The sequence below is a fragment of the Pezoporus occidentalis genome, unplaced genomic scaffold (assembly GCF_034315485.1).
Source record: "Pezoporus occidentalis ecotype Australia unplaced genomic scaffold, CSIRO_AGI_Poc_V1 ctg248, whole genome shotgun sequence".
Lineage (NCBI taxonomy): Eukaryota > Metazoa > Chordata > Aves > Psittaciformes > Psittacidae > Pezoporus > Pezoporus occidentalis.
In genome coordinates this window covers 26766-46692 of record NW_026914372.1, presented here as the reverse complement: position 1 = coordinate 46692, position 19927 = coordinate 26766, and the positions used below count along the sequence as shown (strand labels likewise).

General features: G+C 34.9%; 1 protein-coding gene across 13 annotated transcripts in view; it reads right to left on the bottom strand.

Moving 5' to 3' along the window:
- REPS1 (RALBP1 associated Eps domain containing 1) overlaps positions 1-19927 on the bottom strand; it is a 62992-nt gene that overhangs the window by 16406 nt on the left and 26659 nt on the right. For 10 of the 13 annotated variants that reach the window (XM_062622788.1, XM_062622784.1, XM_062622783.1 and 7 more), the window contains 6 exons: positions 15885-16038; positions 10749-10876; positions 10110-10272; positions 9741-9804; positions 8763-8917; positions 3875-3996 (listed from right to left, as the gene is read on the bottom strand). In XM_062622788.1, the coding sequence (XP_062478772.1) occupies positions 3875-3996; positions 8763-8917; positions 9741-9804; positions 10110-10272; positions 10749-10876; positions 15885-16038 (786 nt within the window). The remainder of the gene's footprint in view (positions 1-3874; positions 3997-8762; positions 8918-9740; positions 9805-10109; positions 10273-10748; positions 10877-15884; positions 16039-19927) is intronic. The other 3 variants (XM_062622778.1, XM_062622782.1, XM_062622780.1) reach the window with 2 other exon arrangements.

The window sequence follows — 19927 nt, the reverse complement described above, 5'->3', positions numbered from 1 at the left end:
AAAATTAGTCTGTGATCCAGAAACATATTACAAATCACAATAGGAATGCTAAACTTGTAATGTATTGGTAAATATTAACCAAGTCGCAAACGCTACAACAAAAATTCAAAATTAAAAACTTTCAATGCTCAGAAAATTTGACAAAAAAATTATGTCAATATAGTTGTGAGAACAAACCAATATTTTTGTCTCATCTTTGTAGGCAAATCAATGTAAATGATTCCAGAAGATACAGGACAAACTATATGGTGTTAGTCAATCTTATCTCATGTGCTCCTCTACACTGAAATATATTCAGTGAATAGCCTGCATGTGAAACTAGTCTAAACCATTTATTTCAGAAATAACTCTTTACAGAAGTTCCTAAGTAACTGCTTTTAACCAGCTGAAATTAAATTCAGAATGCGTAAGTGCTTTCATGTGTGATGTCGCTCCTTGTAGAGACAGAGCTTTATCTCCTCATTTTAAACTTTAAATTAAGGCAAAGATTATGGGATACTGTTCACATATTTTTGGGGGATGGCTTTTTTCTCAGGTTGGTGGAGTTTGGTTTTTTTTTTTTTTTTTTTTTGTTGGGTTTTTTTTTTTTTTGGAACGGAGTTTTTGTTTTATTTGTTTTAACCCACAAAAATAGCCCCTTCACAGACAGAATCTAATGAAACCTTTTTAGCAAGGATGTAAGGTTTTCTTCCTAACTGCTCTGTCATGCTACCTGTATTGAACAGTTTATCTCTGTGTTGCTCCACCCCTTCATGAAAAGGCAGCATTGCAAGTAGTTTGGAGCTAGTAAAAACTGGCTCATTCAAGAGGTTTTTATAAGTCAGAAACTTAACTGCAAGGTTGTGCCAGCATTTCCACTGACTTTTCTCTTGCATTTAAACAGCTGCTAATTTTTATGAAATTAGTATTAGTATTTATCTTAGTACTACCCTTTGAAACTTAATTTGGCCAGTGGCTTCAAAGTTAGTGGTAAGACTGGTAACAAGACCACGACAGAAATATTGTTTCTTGATTTTTCAAAACTTCCATAAAGGCATACACCATCTATGTCATAATTAAGATCAACAATAAAATATGTCTTAGAGATGGATGCTGAATTTACCTCTTATTCTACTCCTCTGAAGCAAAACTGCAGGTATATTTATTACTTGTTCTCAGGCTCCCTAGGTGGGCATAGACAAATGAACACCACCACCTCCTGACTGCTTTGGGGAATATTCTATTGTGCTCCATCCTGAAATACTACCAGAAGCTAGTTACTGCTAATTCCCTGGTTAACAGGAAGCTACATATATTAAGAATCTACTAGACTTCATCTCAAACTCTATGCAAGGTTTAACAGCATTGACAATACAACTGATTTGCTATGTTTAAATTCCTACTAGCTGAACTAAAATACTTGTCTTCTAGACTTGCAAAAAATGTTTCAAAAGTACTTTCAAAAGGTTAATTACTAGAAACTAAAACTCACAGTAACCTGAACCATTACTAAAAGAACATTAAGACAGTTGAAACAAGGTGTAAAGGGTGAGAACTCAAATGCAAATCTCCGTATCTGTGTCAAAGCTAGTATGACCATATGACACTAGACTGTTTCCAACAAAAATTCAGTAGGATGTTTGTTTTGTTGGGGGTTTTTTGGTTGGTTTTTTTTGGATATTTTTTTTTTTAAAGCTCCCAGAATTTATTCCTCAGCCTTGAGACTGAACAGAAAAGATGCCTGAAGTGAGGAAGAAGTGATGAATGAAGAGGCAAGAATGTGAAGCATGTAGTATCCAGAGCTAGGTGGATTTTCATAATGCTTTTTATTCTGAGTTTGAGATTGCCTTGGTCCATACTTATAATCTTACAGTAACTGAGCCTGGCAACTAGAATCTAAAAATGAAGTATGAGCTAGAAAGCACAAAGTAACCAACAGTTTTGAAACCAATGGAGATGAAACTGCCTGAAAAGGCAGATGATCCAAAGACGCATGGCTTTTTCAAGCAATTTGTTGATGACAGTTATAAGAGGTTCAAAGAGGAAACAATTAGACTGGTGCCTGCAGTAATACTAGGATTTTTTTCCTGGCATTAAAACCTCACGGACTTTGACCTGAGTCATGCTGAAAAGAAAATACAGAGGAGCAAGAAGCATGCACAGCAATATAGCTGGAAAATCAGAAATTCCTTTGTGTTAGAACAAAAAACTCTTAACATTTAGTAAGTGTTCAAGTCTTATTTTAGTATAGTTAGTATCTGGTAATATTTAGTATGAGAACTTTTCCAAGCCTCTTAAAGTTTTAGTAGATTTTCATAAAGAAAATACCACATTATCTATCTGAATGGACAAAGTCAGTTTCGTAAGGCATGACTGTGGCTGACAGAATTGTCATTAAATTTGTTCCATTAGTGGAATTACCCTATTCAATTGCTTTGAGTTGCACTGGACAACTTTTCAATTACAATGCAGATTACCAAATTATTAGTTTATTATATCTTCATTGCAAACATGATGGAGCGTATCAGTGCAAATTTTAATACAGTTGCATACATTTACAGCTTTTTATCAACAACCGAGTATCTGTTCACCTCCCTCCTAAAGCTTATCCTACAGGCAGTCTAAGAGTCATTCTGTCAAACAGAACAACTAAGAACCACTAAATAATTTTCTACATTTTTTATTTGGCAAGAATATCACTGTGAGGCTAGCATATACCCTTAAGAGGAACAGCAGACTTTACAAAGACCTTCCTCCTGAGAAGAAAATTTCCTTTGCTCTTAACTTTAATCCTAAAAATTTGCTTATTTTCTGTTTCACATTGCCTGTCCTTTGATTCATCTAAAACTTTGGCTATCAATCTTCCATTCACTTGAAGACTGGAGAGGAAAACCACAAAAAGCTTTTTCAAAACGAGGAACAGTGTAGGATAATACTCAGCTACTGACAGAACTATCTCAGATGTTAGCTTTAGACTCTTCTTGACAGTTTTCAAAACACAATTTCACCAGTTTCCCCCTATTCCCTGTAAGCCTACACCACCTTTTTAGCATGGCTACAGTAAGGAACTCATTTGAGTCTCTGAAGTAGCTCTTGGAGCAAAACACTGGTTTATTCTAAGTCAAAGGCAAAAATGTAAACCAGAGCAACACGACTGACTCTAGGAATTAGTTCCTTACAGGCTTTAACAATGGACATTTTGCAGTGGGACGGGGGAAAAGGAGAAACCACAAAACAAAAAATCCTGTTTGGTAACTTCAGTTACCAAAATAGAGTTTTAGTATATAAGACTGCTTATATAGCAAATACGTATGGTAAATGATGATAAAGCAGCAGTATATAACAGCATAAATTTAATATTTAAATAAATTTAGCTGACAGATTCAACTTTGATTCTTTGCTTCTGACACAAACCCAGAACTATGACTTATCTACATTACTCGTGAGGTAACTTGTATTTCAGGGTAAAACCATCTGCAGAAATAAGTCTCAATGTTCAGTTCCAACAGAAATTTATTTTGACGTTTCACAAATGTTGACTATAAAAGTCCTTCAAAGGTAACAAAAAAAACAACCCCAAACTCACCTTAAATAAAAAAACTGGGAATGAATTCAACCTATCCAGTAAGTGCTATGAGTTCATTCTGTCACTGACATAAAGCTTAATTACTATTAATGACAGCATTTTAAACAGTAGCTCATCTCACAATGAGACAGAAAAAATAGAAGGAAAACATTAACTTTTTTACAATTTAACAGATTTAGAACCTTCCTGTGTCTGTTTGTCCTGCTTTTTCACAATCTGTGATCAGAAATCTACTTATGATGAATTACATATGCATACACAATTAGTTACTGACTAGCAATTAAATAACTCTTAAATAAAAGCGCTAACCTCACTGCTCTGATTCAGTTCTGGCCAGGTCTGGTTTAGCGATGGCATTGATGGAGACTTGCTTGGAGGTGCTTCTGCTGGAGAGCTGGAGTAACCTACCTCACCTGTCTGTTCCCCAACTTCTGAAATGAGAGGAATCATTATAAACCAAAATCATGAACTGCATTCAGTTTATTCTCAAAAAAGCTGCTCACATCTCATGGAAAGTGCAAAGTACCCTTTGGTTTCATCTTTTCCAAGTAAATACTTAGCACCAGACAAAATATACTCATTCAAGTAAAGCATTCTATTTATCTGGTGCTACTCTTATTTTGAGGACCTTTCTGAAAACTGGACTTTGAAGATTACTCTGTACCATACTATCTCCCTGTACTTTGACTTTTAAATAGCATTTTTAGATGTTCCTTACATACTGAAATAAATGTAATTCATTCTTACATTGAGAAATTTTACACTAATGTTTACCGCATCAAATCCAGCACTGAGTTTATCTTACAGAATAAAACACTTCCTTATATGAAAGGTTAAAGCAAAAACCAGTATATCAATGCAAATACTGACCAGAAATATGAGAAGAGATGAAGAAAACCATATTCACAGGTTATTGATAAGGAATATTCTAAGTTTTTAAGCTTCCTTACTAAAACAGTAACATTTCCATTCCCTATATTTTGCAAACTGAACAAGTGCAGCAGCTGTCACACTGCAACTGCACATTGTTGCTGTTATTTCAGTTTTCTCTGAGCTTTCAGCAAGTACAGTTCCTTGCAGAAACACTCCTTCAGAGTTGTACAAATTTTCATGATACTGAACAATTATTTTTATTCTGTTCAAACTGTAAGAGAATTGGGTAAAGTAAATCTGAACAGCAGCTTAGACATTCTGCCTAACACAGTAAAATCCTATTTACAGGCTCTTCAATTTTGCTAGATACCACTATCCAAGCTAAAGCAACACACTGAAAGCCTCAAAATCCTGAAGTTCAGATTACAAGTGTATAATGTAACAACAGGAACAATTGAAAAAAGGATTGATAAGTAGCTAGACATATTAACAAGATGTTTGTAGTCCAAAGAATTAAAGATCTGAACAAGAGAAAATACTGCACAAGAGGAAAGATGGCTTAATTAAATTATCATTTAGAAGAACTGCTTGATAGATGTGAGATTGAAGATGACTGCCACAAGAATGTGTGATACATGGTACCAAAAACTGATTAAAAATTATAAAAAGGATTGGGTTTATGCTCCTGAAGAGCTGAACTCTGAAGTGTGCTCTTCTGCTGTGACAGCTCAATATTCTGTCTGCTGTCTTCCATTCAGAAGAAACTTGTAATTAATCCAACATCAAATTGAACTGGAAACACTTTAATTGTCAATGGTGACAACTGCACCCATTAAAACTAACAGCTCATTATTTATAGTCTGCAAGGTGTTACTGGGACACCAAGAGGCATAGCCTAAAAAGAACAGACAAAACACTGAAATCCAGAAAGAAATTAACTGTCCCATCTTGAGGCCAGGGGAGACTGAGTGCTGCTGACATCAAGAAAGGCGCAGAGAAAACAGTAACTCAAAATTTTGCAGGTCTTTAAGCTTCCTGTAAATAGCCAGACAACAGGCTGAGATGCAGTATTCCCTAAATTGTACCCAGCACCTAGCATCAAGTACTACTGTACTTGGCTTCACAAATTATTCCAGACAGAAACTGCACCTAACACCTGCTTCAGGCAAAAAGCATCTGGCAATAAAAACACAAACCAGGCTACATCAAGATGATATTTACAGACACAACCACGTTTTCAAGCAGTCAAGATGACATGCTGGTCATGGTATACAAAATGTACTAAGCCGTCAATTAATAAAATAAATACATAAGCGCTCAGAGAAGTATTTATAAAACTGCCTGACTTCATGCTCCCATTTTCATTCAGTGCAGTTCTGGCTGTTCTTACACAGACAGATCTCCCTCACTCTGAAGAGCATACCACAGCATAATGTCAAATCTTAGGTGGAGCAGCTGCAATAGAAATAATTTTGAAGTATACGATACAATTCAAAATAGTAAGCCCATTCAAATGTCTTGTAGAATTACCACATTATTCTAAGGATTTAAACACCTCATTTCTCTCTCTAGTCAGTAGAAAGATATAGAACCTCATTTAACTTTTTTCCTATTATAATTCTTTAGAGGCATAGTGCTATACCAGAAAAATTACCAATATAAATGCTTTATTATACATTAGGTCTATGTCATGTGAGAGAAATACGTATCCCTGGCCATGATGCCAGATGCAAGACAAGACCACACAGTAACAGGTTTGAAACACCTGCAGTTGGTCACATAATAGATTCACAGGGGCTGTTGAGGGAGAGGCTACCAGAGTAGACCAGGAACATTCTTCCCTTCCTCTGTTTGAACAGAGACATAGGGGGTAGGGAGCCCCTTGCTACTCTTCTTTCTGCTGGCCACTAGTTCAATAGGCAAAATGGAAACAGATGGCAAGTTTCAAGCACCAAGCAGAAATATGGAATATCAAGGTGAAAGTTTCTAACAAAAGGAGAGAATTGATATGGTATTGTTAACACTTCTGAAATAAAATTTACCATCTTGCACATTGGCTTAAAAAGACACCAAGTAATTCACCTTCTTGAGCAGTTTGAAATCATGTTACTCACACTGAGACTTTAGTCAGTAGAAGATCATTAATAATGCTGAGAAATTGTTATCCCATGAAAGAAGTGCACACAAAAAGACACACCAGTGTCACACTTTACAGTTCTGAGAAGGCTGTTGGAAGCAAGCTTAACTGAAATACACTTCTTATGAGAACTAAAAAGAAAAAGTTACAGAAGTTTAACTGGTTGATCTTTCAAGGCTGATTTTTAAGTTGAACTATTGCAATTTAACATGTGCATTAGTATGCACATACACTTATGAGTAATTTTTAATTTAGAATAAAATAGTAAATGTATTCAGGAGATTTTGACTGTTGTACCTACAAGTAAAACTGCAGCCACATCAATAATCATTTCTAAAGTTTTCTATTCAATATACAAGTTCTGGTGATGAATCATGTTAGATGCTAGAAAAGCTATGTCCAACACTGGCGGCCCATATTTAAAAAAAAATCTAGTTAGATAAAATTCAACAAGTTCGCAAGAACTGATAGTTTTCCTTGTAGCTGTAACAGCAGATTCAAATAGAAATCAGAACGTTTCCTTTTAAACAGAGCTTACACATTCTTGTAACTTTTTAACATTCACTAGAATAAGGTAACTTTCATTTAATACCGGAGGGAAAAAGACTGATTTGTACCTCATGGTAATATATCAAAGTTTTATATTAACCACGTTGCCTGCAACACAAAAACAATAAACACATATATAACACTTTCTGGGTTAGTGTCCAATTTATAAAGTTTCCAGGCAACTTCAGTTAAATGATAAAAGCCTTGTAAATCTGCTACAAGTAAAGGCAGTAGAGTATCGGGTACAGATAATGTACAACAACAGTTGTTGGGTGGTTTGTTTTTTTGTTGTTTTTTAAAAAACAACCCCAGTGGTTTATACAAATAAACATTACTCCATTTCCTATAAAGGCTTTTGCTTGGCAATCACCTTAAATACAGAAATAGACAGATGAGTAGTTTTAGACACTTGCTAATTATTCACCCAATTAACTGTAGTTATTTCTCATGTACTTGTCATAGCAAGATGTTTACTCATCCTGAAAACAGTTCACTTGTTGCTGTTACAAAGGTTCTTTGAGAAACCACAAAGCTACTCCCACAAAAAATGGTTTAATTATTAAAGCAAAGGTAGTAAGAGCTACAGTACCTAGTTTAAGAACTCATCAGTAATTGTCAGATGAAGGTCTCTGACATACAAATGCAGTACTGAAGAGACCCCCTTTGAAGTATTTACTGAAAAGACATAAAATTCTAGGAAACTGTAGCACCTGTGCACCTATAGTATAACCTGACTTCCCAAGCCAAGACTGCTTGATAAAAAGTAATCTAAGGCATAAAATACTCTGTTTCCTTTGTCTGTTTTAAAATCTATATAAATACACCATTCCATGTAAAGGTGGTGTTTCAAACAGGATGTTTGTGGCCATCTTCCTTTATAAATATATATACATACACACACACATATATGTGCATGTATATATATATATATAAAAACATTATATATGTAACACCTGTTTTTAAACACTACTTTTACATGGAACAGTAGTTTGCTTTTCAGTTACAGGAGAGTTTCTGGCACAAGCAAACTCATACATTCAATGGTTTATCTGGAAGCATTCAAAGATAAAGGACTATGCACAGAAAGACCAGGTGCCAAAGCAACGGAGGATAAATCCAGCTGTCAAGTCGGGAACAGAATTTAAAAAAAAAAAAAAAAAGAAATTTCTGTATATTTTATATACAGAAGATTCTGTACTTTTAAACTACAGACCTATCTCTAGCATTGAACCCGGTAGCACTTTCCAGGTACCTTAATTACTTAGACGCTCATGCTGTATTTTCAGAAATAAGAGGGAACAGAAAATATATTCATTTGAAATCAAATCTGAAGTAGAGCTGGGTTGGGAATTTGGAATATAGTAATAAAAATCGATACTGTGACACTTTTGTTTTCCTTAACCTTTAAAGGCCACAGGCAGTATTTCCAAATGTGATAGTCAATGTGTACTGTTCCTAAATAACACCTCCCTGTACAGAAATATGTACGTGCTTAGATTAGCTGTGAGCACTAATTAAGATTTCTAAAAATTGCACATTGCTTTATTTCATACTGACTAATGGATTATGTTCAGACAAATCTGTAAGCATCTGCTGATATACTGTAACAACTATCCCATCACTTGATGCATGTCTTACCTGTTGAGTCTTCCAAATCAATCAGTTTGGGCATTAAACTTTCAGGTAACTTTTGTGGCAAATCATAACCATTCTTCCTAGCAACTACCAGATGAAACGCAGCACAGAACTCGTCCAATGTCAGTGCACCGTCTTTATCAAAATCTGACAGTTCCCTAAAAAGAAAAACCTTAGTATAATAAAATTTCTTAAGGTTATGTTATTTCAAATTACGTACTTCTGTTCTGCTATGTGGAAGATCAAAGAATGCAGTTTATAGTTCATTTTACCCTATTAAATACTTCATATTAGTGCTACATGCTCTACTCTTCAAAGATGAGTTTTCATTAATAATATTTCTTAGGGCTTAAAGATAATTTAAACCCACTTTTATCTCTCCAGGTTTTTAACTCATTAAAGACAGTACTACATAATATTATTGCCCTCATTTTTGGCAAAAATGCTGAGGCGATGTTTATTTTAAATGGGAAAACAGTTGAATTACAAATAAGTACACACAAAGATGAAATCTGTCAAGGTAAGCCATTTAATGATAGCATGCAGTGATGCAGTACAAATTACAGAATACAGCAAAATATAAGCTTTGTACCAAGTCAAAGCTAAATTTGTCATCAAGGCCTACTAAATGCATTTAAAAATATTTGCATCTGCACATTTCATTTAAACTTAGACTTGAATAAATAAATATAGGTAAGGAATTACTTAAAATGTATCTTTAGCAATAAAACGCTCAAATTGAGTGTGTGAAATTTCTCCAAAAGCTCAAAATGCTTTGTAAATAATGCCAGCCTAGACCTTTTAAAGCCCATTAAAGTAATGGTGGCATAAACGTGAGTAGGACTGAACATACCGTAGTATATACTCAAAGTATGACTAATGAAATTCCACTTAACATCTTCTAGTAAGTAGATTATTAAATGACTGCCAGATAGATGCCATCTTTCTAAATTATCCTGAATAAAGACACATCACACTTACCAAATATGAGAAAGTTCAAGAATAGGTAGTTTTGACTTAGTGAAAAATTCTTTAGCTGCAGACCCTGAAAAATTACAACAACCACTTTCAATATTTAAAGCAAGTTAAATCATTAGAAGAGTAAGAGTTTTATGGTAAAGGAGATGAGCTATTTAGCAAAGGTTTTGGAAAGATGGCACTAATTACTAAGGTTAAATGAAGGAAAAAAATTAGTTTCAAGTCCCTTCCTGAATTACACTGGAGTTCACTAGAATATTACAAGTAAAATGAAGAACTTTGTTTAAAATGGTATGCAAACCTAAGGACACAACAAAGTCTTTGTAACAGAACTGCTGCACCCACAATTATATTTTTTAAAGAGTAACTTACCTGGTATAAATCCATTTAGATCAGGTTGAATGGTTTTAAACTGATTAACATAATACTGCCTTTGTTCATCAGTTATTTTCCAGGGGTCATCATAACTACTTGATTGCCTACGAATTTCATTTGTTGTTGTAGCTGATGCTACAGTTCGTACTGTTGTCTGGTCCTGAAATGAAATATTTTTCCTCAGTATTATCTACCTAAAATGCTTCTATGAATTCTCAACTTCTTGCCTTCAAAAAATAAAGCATAGTTAAATCTCATGGTAGTTTAAAAACTGAGGGAAACCATCCACAGATTGTGTCTACAGAATAATGACAGGGTATTTTGCACACTGATACATATGAACAGGAATGACTGCAGGTATGAGAGCAGGAAAAAAAAAAAGTATGGCACATACGCAAAAAAGCTAAACACAAATGTTTTAAAGTTGTAATTGCTGATGGCTTTTTAATGGGCTTTAATTTAACCATTCCAAATTAAGTCAACTCAATGAGTATCTGTTGGGTAAACAGCACTGAACAGACTACAGCACAGATACACAGTAAACATCTGCAATGAAGATTATTTAAAAAAAAAAGAAAAAATAAATTGTAACATCAATCTGAATGAAGCAAATCAAATACCAATAAAGTGTCACACCTGGACAGAAGCAGGATGCATGGCTAAAAGAGCACTGGTTGGTGGGGTATCTGCAAAACTGACCCAGTTTTCTTGATGGGGTGGTGGTGAATGGCCAGACCATATGGGATCACTAGAAGTAGATGAGCCTGAAAGTAGAAGAAACATTTCTTTTTCAAAAGACAATCTTGAAAACTGAGTAAGAATTATGGATATGGAAAGCAGTCAAAAAAAAAAATCAAATAAAAACAAAAAAAACCACACAAAAACAAAAACAAAAAAAAAACAAAAACAAATCCTGAAACACAAGCTCCTGTCAGGGAAATATACACTTGTAGAATCATGAAAGAAATGAAATGCAAATTGCACCAACAAAACAACGTTCACCTCCTGTCAACTCACTTCTGTAGATTTTTACATTGTCAGCTTGAATCTTCACTAAAAAGACGTGAGGAATAAGCTTATAGCACCATGCGTAAAATGTAAATGGATTTTTACCCACTTAATAGGTTTTGAATGAGTTAATACTAAACATTTTCATTTAGTTGAAATGTGACCAACACTTGTATGGACAAAGATCTATTTAAAAGTGGCACAAGATACTAGCATGCAACTTTTTTTCCTAAATGATTTCTAGACTAACTTAACTCAGTTGCTTGAAAACAGGCCAAGAATAATAAAGGGCATCCACAGAGAGTGCTGACATCTGCTCTGCATTAACTATCTGGAACACAATAACTGAGATTCACCCAGTGCCTTGTTACAATCTACTTCTGAAATACTGCCTATGTTCAATGTCTTAATATTAAAATAACCATGAAGTAACTATAGAAAGATTTGGCCACCCACTGCTCTACGTAGAAACCTCTCAGAATTCTCTTAACTTGCAGTTGCAAATTAAAAATGTAAGAAACTTGGATCAGAGGGAAAACTAACCATCTAGAACAAGTCTAGAAGAATCCCAGACACCATTCTACTCCATGACTCTTAAAAGAAATGCTGAATTCCTTAAACCTAAACAGCAGTTGTGCAACTGAACACTTTACCCTTTTCGTACAAATAAATGCTTTCTCTAGGTATTTGCTAAATAAAGTCATACTTTGATAAGAATTTCTGCCTCATACATAGAAGCAGATTTCCCTTTAAAAGCCAGGCAACTTGCTGTGAGTTTCTTTAAGCCCTCCACACAAGCCACAAACAAGAAATATGACAATGGCAATTTTAATACTGCTACTACAATCTAAATTGAAGCAATAAATATGAAGAATTTATTGTCAAGATACTGACAAAGCATATTGCTATGAAATTTCCATCTAGATAATCTATTTATGAAACTGATGAATATCAACAATTTCAGGTTGTACACTAGTAGTACACAATCTGCAGTAACCAGAGTGAAGGAAATCAGTGAAGCACACTGAGGGTTAACATCTAAAGGGACAGTAACATGGTTAGCATCCAAAATTGCTATTTAATATCAGTATGATATCGCAGTATGCAATTACTCCTTCATTCCATAAATGACCTTTTTCCTAGGAAAGAGTAACAAGAGAGTAATGTGAGAAATGCTTAGTACTGGTTTATCTTTGCTCTCCTACACACAATAGCCATAATTGTGCATAACACATTTATCTTGCATTACGGAAAGTAAAAATTGAGATTTCCAGGGGGAGAACCACTTTTTGAAGGAGGAGGTAAGTAAAATGTACAAAATTGAGAGGTTACACTATTTCTGAATTTCATAAAAATGTAAGATTAATAAAGCATGGGGTTTTGGTGTGTTGTTTGGTTGGTTGATTTTTAATGAGCTTTACTAGCCACTATTAAATATTCTGTTTGTTCTCAAATTCATCTTCCACTTCTGCAAGTTCTTGATGTGGCCTGAAGCTTCCAGTGACTTTATCCAAAATTGTCAAGAATAAAGGCAATGAGTTTGACAATGCTTTTTACCTCAAGGTTCAGTAGCTGACCCAACTCTAAAGCACTAGAAAGAAGCATGCAGAAAAGCTCAGTCTCTGCCTGGTCTCTTTCTGCACAGAACTAACAGTAAGATTCAAACACGTCCTTTCCATCTCTCCTACAGACATGCCACACAAATTTTACTTTTAATACAATGGCTCTCCCCTTCTCTGTCCCTCAGACACAGACATTATTCTCACTGACCTTATAGATCTTTACTTCCAGCAACTTGTCTTAGAACAGTTCAATTTGTATCCCACTTAGCACAGCACGTCTTCCAAAGTGGTACTTTGACAGTAACAAATGCAGTAGCACCAAACTGTCATACCTTCAAAATACAAGTATTACAAGAACTGTTTCCTTTCTCCCCTGCTCAAAACCTCATTTTCTCCACAAACTACAAAACCAGACTGGGGAAGGTGGAATAATACCGGGTTTCAGAGAAGACCTGGAACAATCTCTGTATTCTTATTTTATGATTTGTAACCCAATGAAGAAACAACCGTCAACACTCTCCATGCATTTTCATCAGTAAGAACACCATTAACAGCACTTTGAATGGAGAGAAGGCATCAGATTTTTTTACTAGTTTTAACCATTATTTGGGTACTACCAACATAAACGTTCTGCTCTGCTTCCAGTACAAACAGTCCACAAGGTAATAAAAAAATATCTTATAGTCCCTATTCAGACATGCTATTCAACTATCATTTGAAGCAGGGAAGGGGTTCATTCTCTCAAATTTGTCACCATCAGCATCCTTCTAGCAGCTGAAGCTGGACTGCAAAATGAGCTGGAAAGGTGAAAGTACGAAGTATATTTTTCCTCTCTTGTAACTATAGGAACAGGAGGCTCTCATCTCATATGCAGTTGTTTCCTACAAGAGGTTCAGTCATCCATTGTATTTTTCTCTGAAGACTGATCCAGACCAGAGATGCAAGCCAGAATTGGGACATCTACTTATGAAGCATCACTAACACTATCCTAACCGAATACTGCACAACAGTGTCAAAAAAATTTGTGAAATCCAAATTCTTTTGCTCTGTTGAAATAAGAACAGAGTTTTCTTCCTCAAGCAACTGAGGGCTACAGCTGTTAAGTTATGCTTAAGACTTCAGATGCAAGATTTTTAAAAACAACAATTAGGCCATTATTTAATAATTACAGCACAATTTGATACAGAAAGCACTATTTAATCTTGTTCATGATGGGAGTATGATGATGCAGTGGAGTGTCTTTACTACGGCTAAGTCAGAATCTTCCCATTTAAACAAGATCTTCCCCCTAAAAGTTTTTAAATTTATCTTTCTGGTTTAAGGCAACATGCTACTCACTATTAGACCCATCAAACATTTTCACACTTGAGGTTCCATGCTTTCAGTTGATAACCCCAATACCCTCAAACAATGTTTTTACATAACACGATATAAAAGCTGAGACCTGGGTTCTTATTTTTCTTGGATCACAAGTGAAATGGCACAGTCCTGCCTTAAAATCCTACTGAAAGAAAATCATGTACTTGCAAATTATCCAATTTTTCAAGAACATCTCGCACTGGAATCAAGATGAGCTTGCAGTGCTGATTTTAAGAAAACTAACCAACAGTCTATCTGGTTCTACCTGAATGTCAGATATTTTTCTACAAAATACTGTCCTTAAAAAGTAGGCTCAAGAGAGGGAAAAAGAATGACAAACTATCTACACAAACTGAAATTCAAAGGAATAATTAATCCTCTGCAGTGCGAAAGAATCAAGATGACAATTTTTTGTGCAATTAATGTATGAAAATCCATTCTATCTTTCACATTGGCAGAACAGACAATCCTTCTATAACAGTATCTCCAAATTGCTTTAAACACACTATGGATGTGTTTCAGCATGGAATATTAAATTAGAGAATATTGAGCTAGTTCAGAAATGTTTTCAGACTGCTACTGAAAAATTTATCCATTAGACATCACAGGGAAACCACTGACAAACATGGCATTACAACTTTATTTTTAAGAGTACTATATTGAACTCTTCAACAGTAGGAATAGTTTGCATACTTTCCTGGAGTCCTTGACTTCGGAAGTTAGAAAAGCTTCACAAGTGGAAATCAGCTACCGGACAAACTTGTATTTCAGCTTACAAGAAAACCAAATCAACTAAACTGTGCAAGAAAAGTCAAGAAACTGACAAAAAAATCACAGTGCCTGTACTGAACCTTTAGAAGTGACTAATTGTTTTTGTCTAAATTGACTGGTACTTACTAGCAAACAACATCTGGGGCACTGACAAAAATCTCTGCATACCACCCACTTCTAAAATAGTGTTTTATTTCCTTATCCAACTGACTCTAAGAACAGAATCCCTGGTCCTCCATAGATGCTTATAACTAAAGAATGACTACAGAATAAAGTGAAAGGTAACAGACCAACTTTGAAATACCATAACTGAAATAAACCAATCAACCACAGTTTAATCTGAAACTACAGCCTATAAAGTGCATCATATTATTCAGCAGTATCAAAGACAGCACACAAATTAGAATTGCTCTGCTAAATTTATTAATACTCTATCAGATACTAGAAAACACAATAGAACTTATTGAAATATGAGATATTAAGGGGGGAAAGCTTTTTAAATCTGAGCACAGCAATATAATAGGGAGAGTCTTCCATGTTAAATGAAGAACACCAAAGGATGAAAAGTTTTACTGAAATAAGTGGTTCTACTTTGACAGACAGGAGATACAGTAGCTTATGTTTACATAAACTTTAAAGAAAGCAAAAAAAGTTAAAAGAATTAGTTGTTCTGACAATTCATCTAATTTACCAGAAACATTAATCCAAACAAACAATGCATTATCTGCTGCTTTCCCTTGAGCTTCCCATGTTTTCAGCTGTACTGACAGTTCCTGCACAATCTCACTAGGATATAAGGTCTCTATTGGAAAACTTTCCACTGGGAAGCTTTCATACTCTCTTCCTCCACTTCCAAATTCAACCATTTCCCATACCACACTAAGAAATGGATCCACCATATACACAAGCTCAGATTCCACAGTGTTGCTGTCAATGTGAACATCTGAATCTGCAAGAAACTTTCCAGGATTGGAAAATACAAAGATTAACTGCTCTAAACTCATTTAATGTATTTTTTCAATACATATTTGACTTTGGGTTACAGCTGAAGTATAACATAAGACATTTATACCTGGTTGTGCTTCACTAAATGGAGCCCAAAAAGGCCCAGGTCCAGCAAGAGGTCGTTCATTATTCCCTCCGCTGGGATGGCGGTTGTGCTTCCTCCATGTATGTGGAGAGGTTGGTGGGGATTGCTGTGGTGAAACAACTGGAGATGTGGACTCCTAATAAAACAAAGGAACCTTTTCAGTTTTCGCTAAACAACTAAATACATTTCTATCTAAAACCTTTATTTCAGTTAAAGCCTCATTTTAGAAAGTGTAAATTTTAGTACTTATTAAAATGAGCAAAAAGGAGAAGTCAGGTACAGTATGACTGCACATGTCCACTTCAAACAACATCATCTAATATATTTTTAAAAATACATAATATATTTTCAACTTGGCATCCTTAAGACAACAGCAATGCTGAGTTAAATTACTTAGCTACAAAGCAAACTAGGTTATAAGGCTCCCTTTCACTTGAGATAAAAGTTACATTTGAAACCAGGTCTCAAAAGAGTTACTCTAAGTCACTGTACAACTTACTATCATACCTAATTATTATCAAATGATTCACAATCAGTTACTTTCATTTAAAAAAAATGAACCAGAATTAAACATTGGCAGGAAAAAAAAAAATAAAATCACTAGACAGGCCACGTTTTTTTAATATGCAAAAACACAGATGTAATTTTTTCAAAGAATGATGCCTTTTGAAAAGTATATCATTCTTTTTGTTAAAGAATGATATACTTTTCAAAGTATATCTAGGATATACTTCTCTGCTGTACAAATTACAAGGTAACTTTGCCCTGGTGTTAAGGCTCAAGTTTCTCTTTAATCCCATATTGTACTAGATTCTCCCTGAAGAGGCAGGAAAAGAATTACATATGCAATTTCTATGTGGAATCAGTTCTCATGAGACATTCAGGTTATCAGATTATTCCATTTCAAATAAAATACAAAGGAAAAAAATCTCTGTTTCACAAAGTAAAATATTTAAATAGTAGAAAGTCATTTACTCCCTGTATCTAGATGTTTTGAAATTGCTGTCTTGCCAGATCTCCTAATCTGAATTTAACCGTATTAGTGGAAAAAAGTACAAGAAAAAAAGCAAAACATGAATTCCTAGTTTCCTGAAAAGTAAAAACAAAGCTAAAAATCTCAACATCTGTTTCAGCAGCAGACAAAAAAAAAAAAAAGGTAGCCTATGTTAACAACTGTTAACATATGATCAAGCAGTAATAGCCAGACTGAGCGCAGGCTTCCACATGATTACCAAAACTGAACTGGTTTTCTCTGCTGAATATTCAAAGGCCATTTTGCTTTTCAATCAATATTACATCTGCAAAAGTCTAAAAGACAATGAGAAAGTGTCCTAAACAAGCTTTTCTCCAAGCAAGGTACATATTAAAACTACACACATCCTAATAAAAAAAAGTTTAAGGCCATGATAAGTGGTTACTTCCTAACATTTTGATGTAAACTTAAACCTTTAATCCCCTCTGATTTTTGTGTTTCTTGGTTGATTTGGCAACAGGTGTTTTTTGAAAGTTCTGATCATTGAGTCATATTTCCTTAAATAAGTACCTAGGCCACAGGATTTTGAACTTTCCATTCAAAGCACTTAAATGATGCCCATATGTATTGGCAAAGAGTATTACAAAGCAGCTGTGTGCAGTACTAACTCACTTCAATTGTTAATTTAGGGACCAATTGAATGCCCAAAGTCACTGTTTTTTCACAGTACCTCACCAGTTCAAGACATTTTTGTTGCAGCTACATGCCTTTCTGAAACTTGCCTGAAGACTCTTCCTCTTAGAATCTTACTCGATAAGACACTTATTGTAGATGTCAGTACATTCTTGCCATTACAGGTACATGGGGGCAGGAAGGGAAGGAGTCAGGGCGTTCAAAGTGTCACTTTCAGGCTGGCAGCTAAAACCGAGGTTGGATTATTACCCCATCTAGCACAGTACAACAGGTGCTAGAAGAACTTGATGATGCATCACTGAAATCAATTACAAGCTTCCTCTTCCACCGGCTTTTATACAAACCATTTTTATCAAACAAGATTTGAAAGATGTTTGAATTTTTAGACAAAATATTGTGAGTAAACCTAGGGAAAGCTATACTCGGTCACTGACACTATCCATTTACTCCAGTACACTTACTCTGGTAAGTCAGATGGTCCAGAAAGACATAGAAGAACACCTGAGGCAGATAAACAAACAATAGTCTATCTAAAGGAAACCACTCGCTACTTCTAGTAACATGAACATTAAAACTCTTGACACATAGTCCTCATGAAGCAGCCCTGCCCTAATGAAGCTGACAACTGCATCTATTAGTAAACCTCCGCCTAGTATTTGGCCTTATACTTAAGGCATAGGAAGAAATAGGAAGAAACTGTATGATCTTCAACTTGAATTCTTACATATATTTACATGTCATGCATGTGATTCTGTAAAGCATACAATAATGATAATCAGATCATGAGAAGTACAGGCATAATAAATAATTAACTTTGTTTTCATTGTTCCAGTCAACATTCTATCAGAATCCTAAACCTTTACAGATTTCCCACAATTGATTTGGAGCTTCAGCTTAGACTCCACTATACAGCAAAAGCGTACCACCAACTTTGACATCAAAAAAGCTTCTGGGAGAGGGCCAAACCACATCTTCAGCTTTACCACCACTGACACCCCACAGTCATGAAAAAATTTAAACCAAATTTAGATGGCATTACTGTGGCACTGTCTTTTTGTTGCACAGTCCTGGTCACTCCTACAAACCACTCACGGCATTCACTGATTTAGCTTACTGGAAGCTAAAGAGAGCTTAATTTTTGTTTTGTTTTCTTTTTTTTTTTAAGTATGTCTATATGTATTTATATATACCCCCCCAAATATATGCCTATGAAAACTGAAAAGACTGGGGAGGAGGCAGGACTGTAGAAACATTAACTCTCACTCAAAAGCAGTCATGGAAAAACACAATGAGTAAAGATTTATTGAAACTGCAATTACACACAGGGTCATTTACCCCTTGTCCATAGGTGATCAACTAAGCATCTGCCTTTGCAGGGGTAAGAAGCTGTCATTTTCATATACTCATGCCTAGAAAACATGGTTTGTTGTACAAAGTTTCCACTTCAATTTTCCACTCAGCTTCACACTTCAGTAAACAGAGGCAGTATGTTCATTAGAATCACTCCTGTTCAGCTGCAACACACAGTCATGAACTGAGTGCTTTGAGAGCACATGCTGCAGCTGAGGAAGTAGGGTTGTTCAGTTTCATCTGTCCAATCTATTAATAAAAGAAACTAATTATGACAGCCTGAAATATCCAGGATCAGATTTTTCTGAGAGTATTAGGCTCAGAATCTAACTTAACTGCTCTCCAAAATCTTAACATGTAAGAACTACTACAGTTTGCCTAATTTGTGTTACTGATAACGCAATGACTTTGAATTTCACCAATTTTAACAGAAGTTACCTAATCCCTTTGGGAACTTTGACAATTTTACTCACCATCTGCATACTGCAGTTGATGCATAATTAATTAGATCAGCCTTTATTAAAATCTTATTTTGATAAAGTATTTTAGCACTTTAAATTTGAAACACTAGCTGTTGTTTTTTTTCTCCAAACCAACCTCAATAGAATTCATACCAATAGCCAATATTCTGGTTTTTACTATTTTAAGACATTCATTCCTCCTCTTTAAATTGTTCTTGAAAGCAGATCTAAACAAAAGCATGTTGACGTAAATAGTTAATAAGTACTTAACATTTTCATGTTAAATCAAACTGAGAACATTCTTCTCAATAACTCAGAAAAAAAAGGTTGCAACTAACATGCAAAAATTAAGTAATCCATCTTAATTTTTGAAAAATCATGGTTTAAAAAAAGTTGTAAAAAGCATGGGTTTTGTCAAACTGAAATTACCAAACCAAGACACTATGAAGGACTTGGAAGTTGGACTTTTTGGACTGACAAGCAGTTAAAAAAATAGCTTTTAATTAAAAAGGTTACATAATACATGGCTTTAAAAGTACCACCTTAGT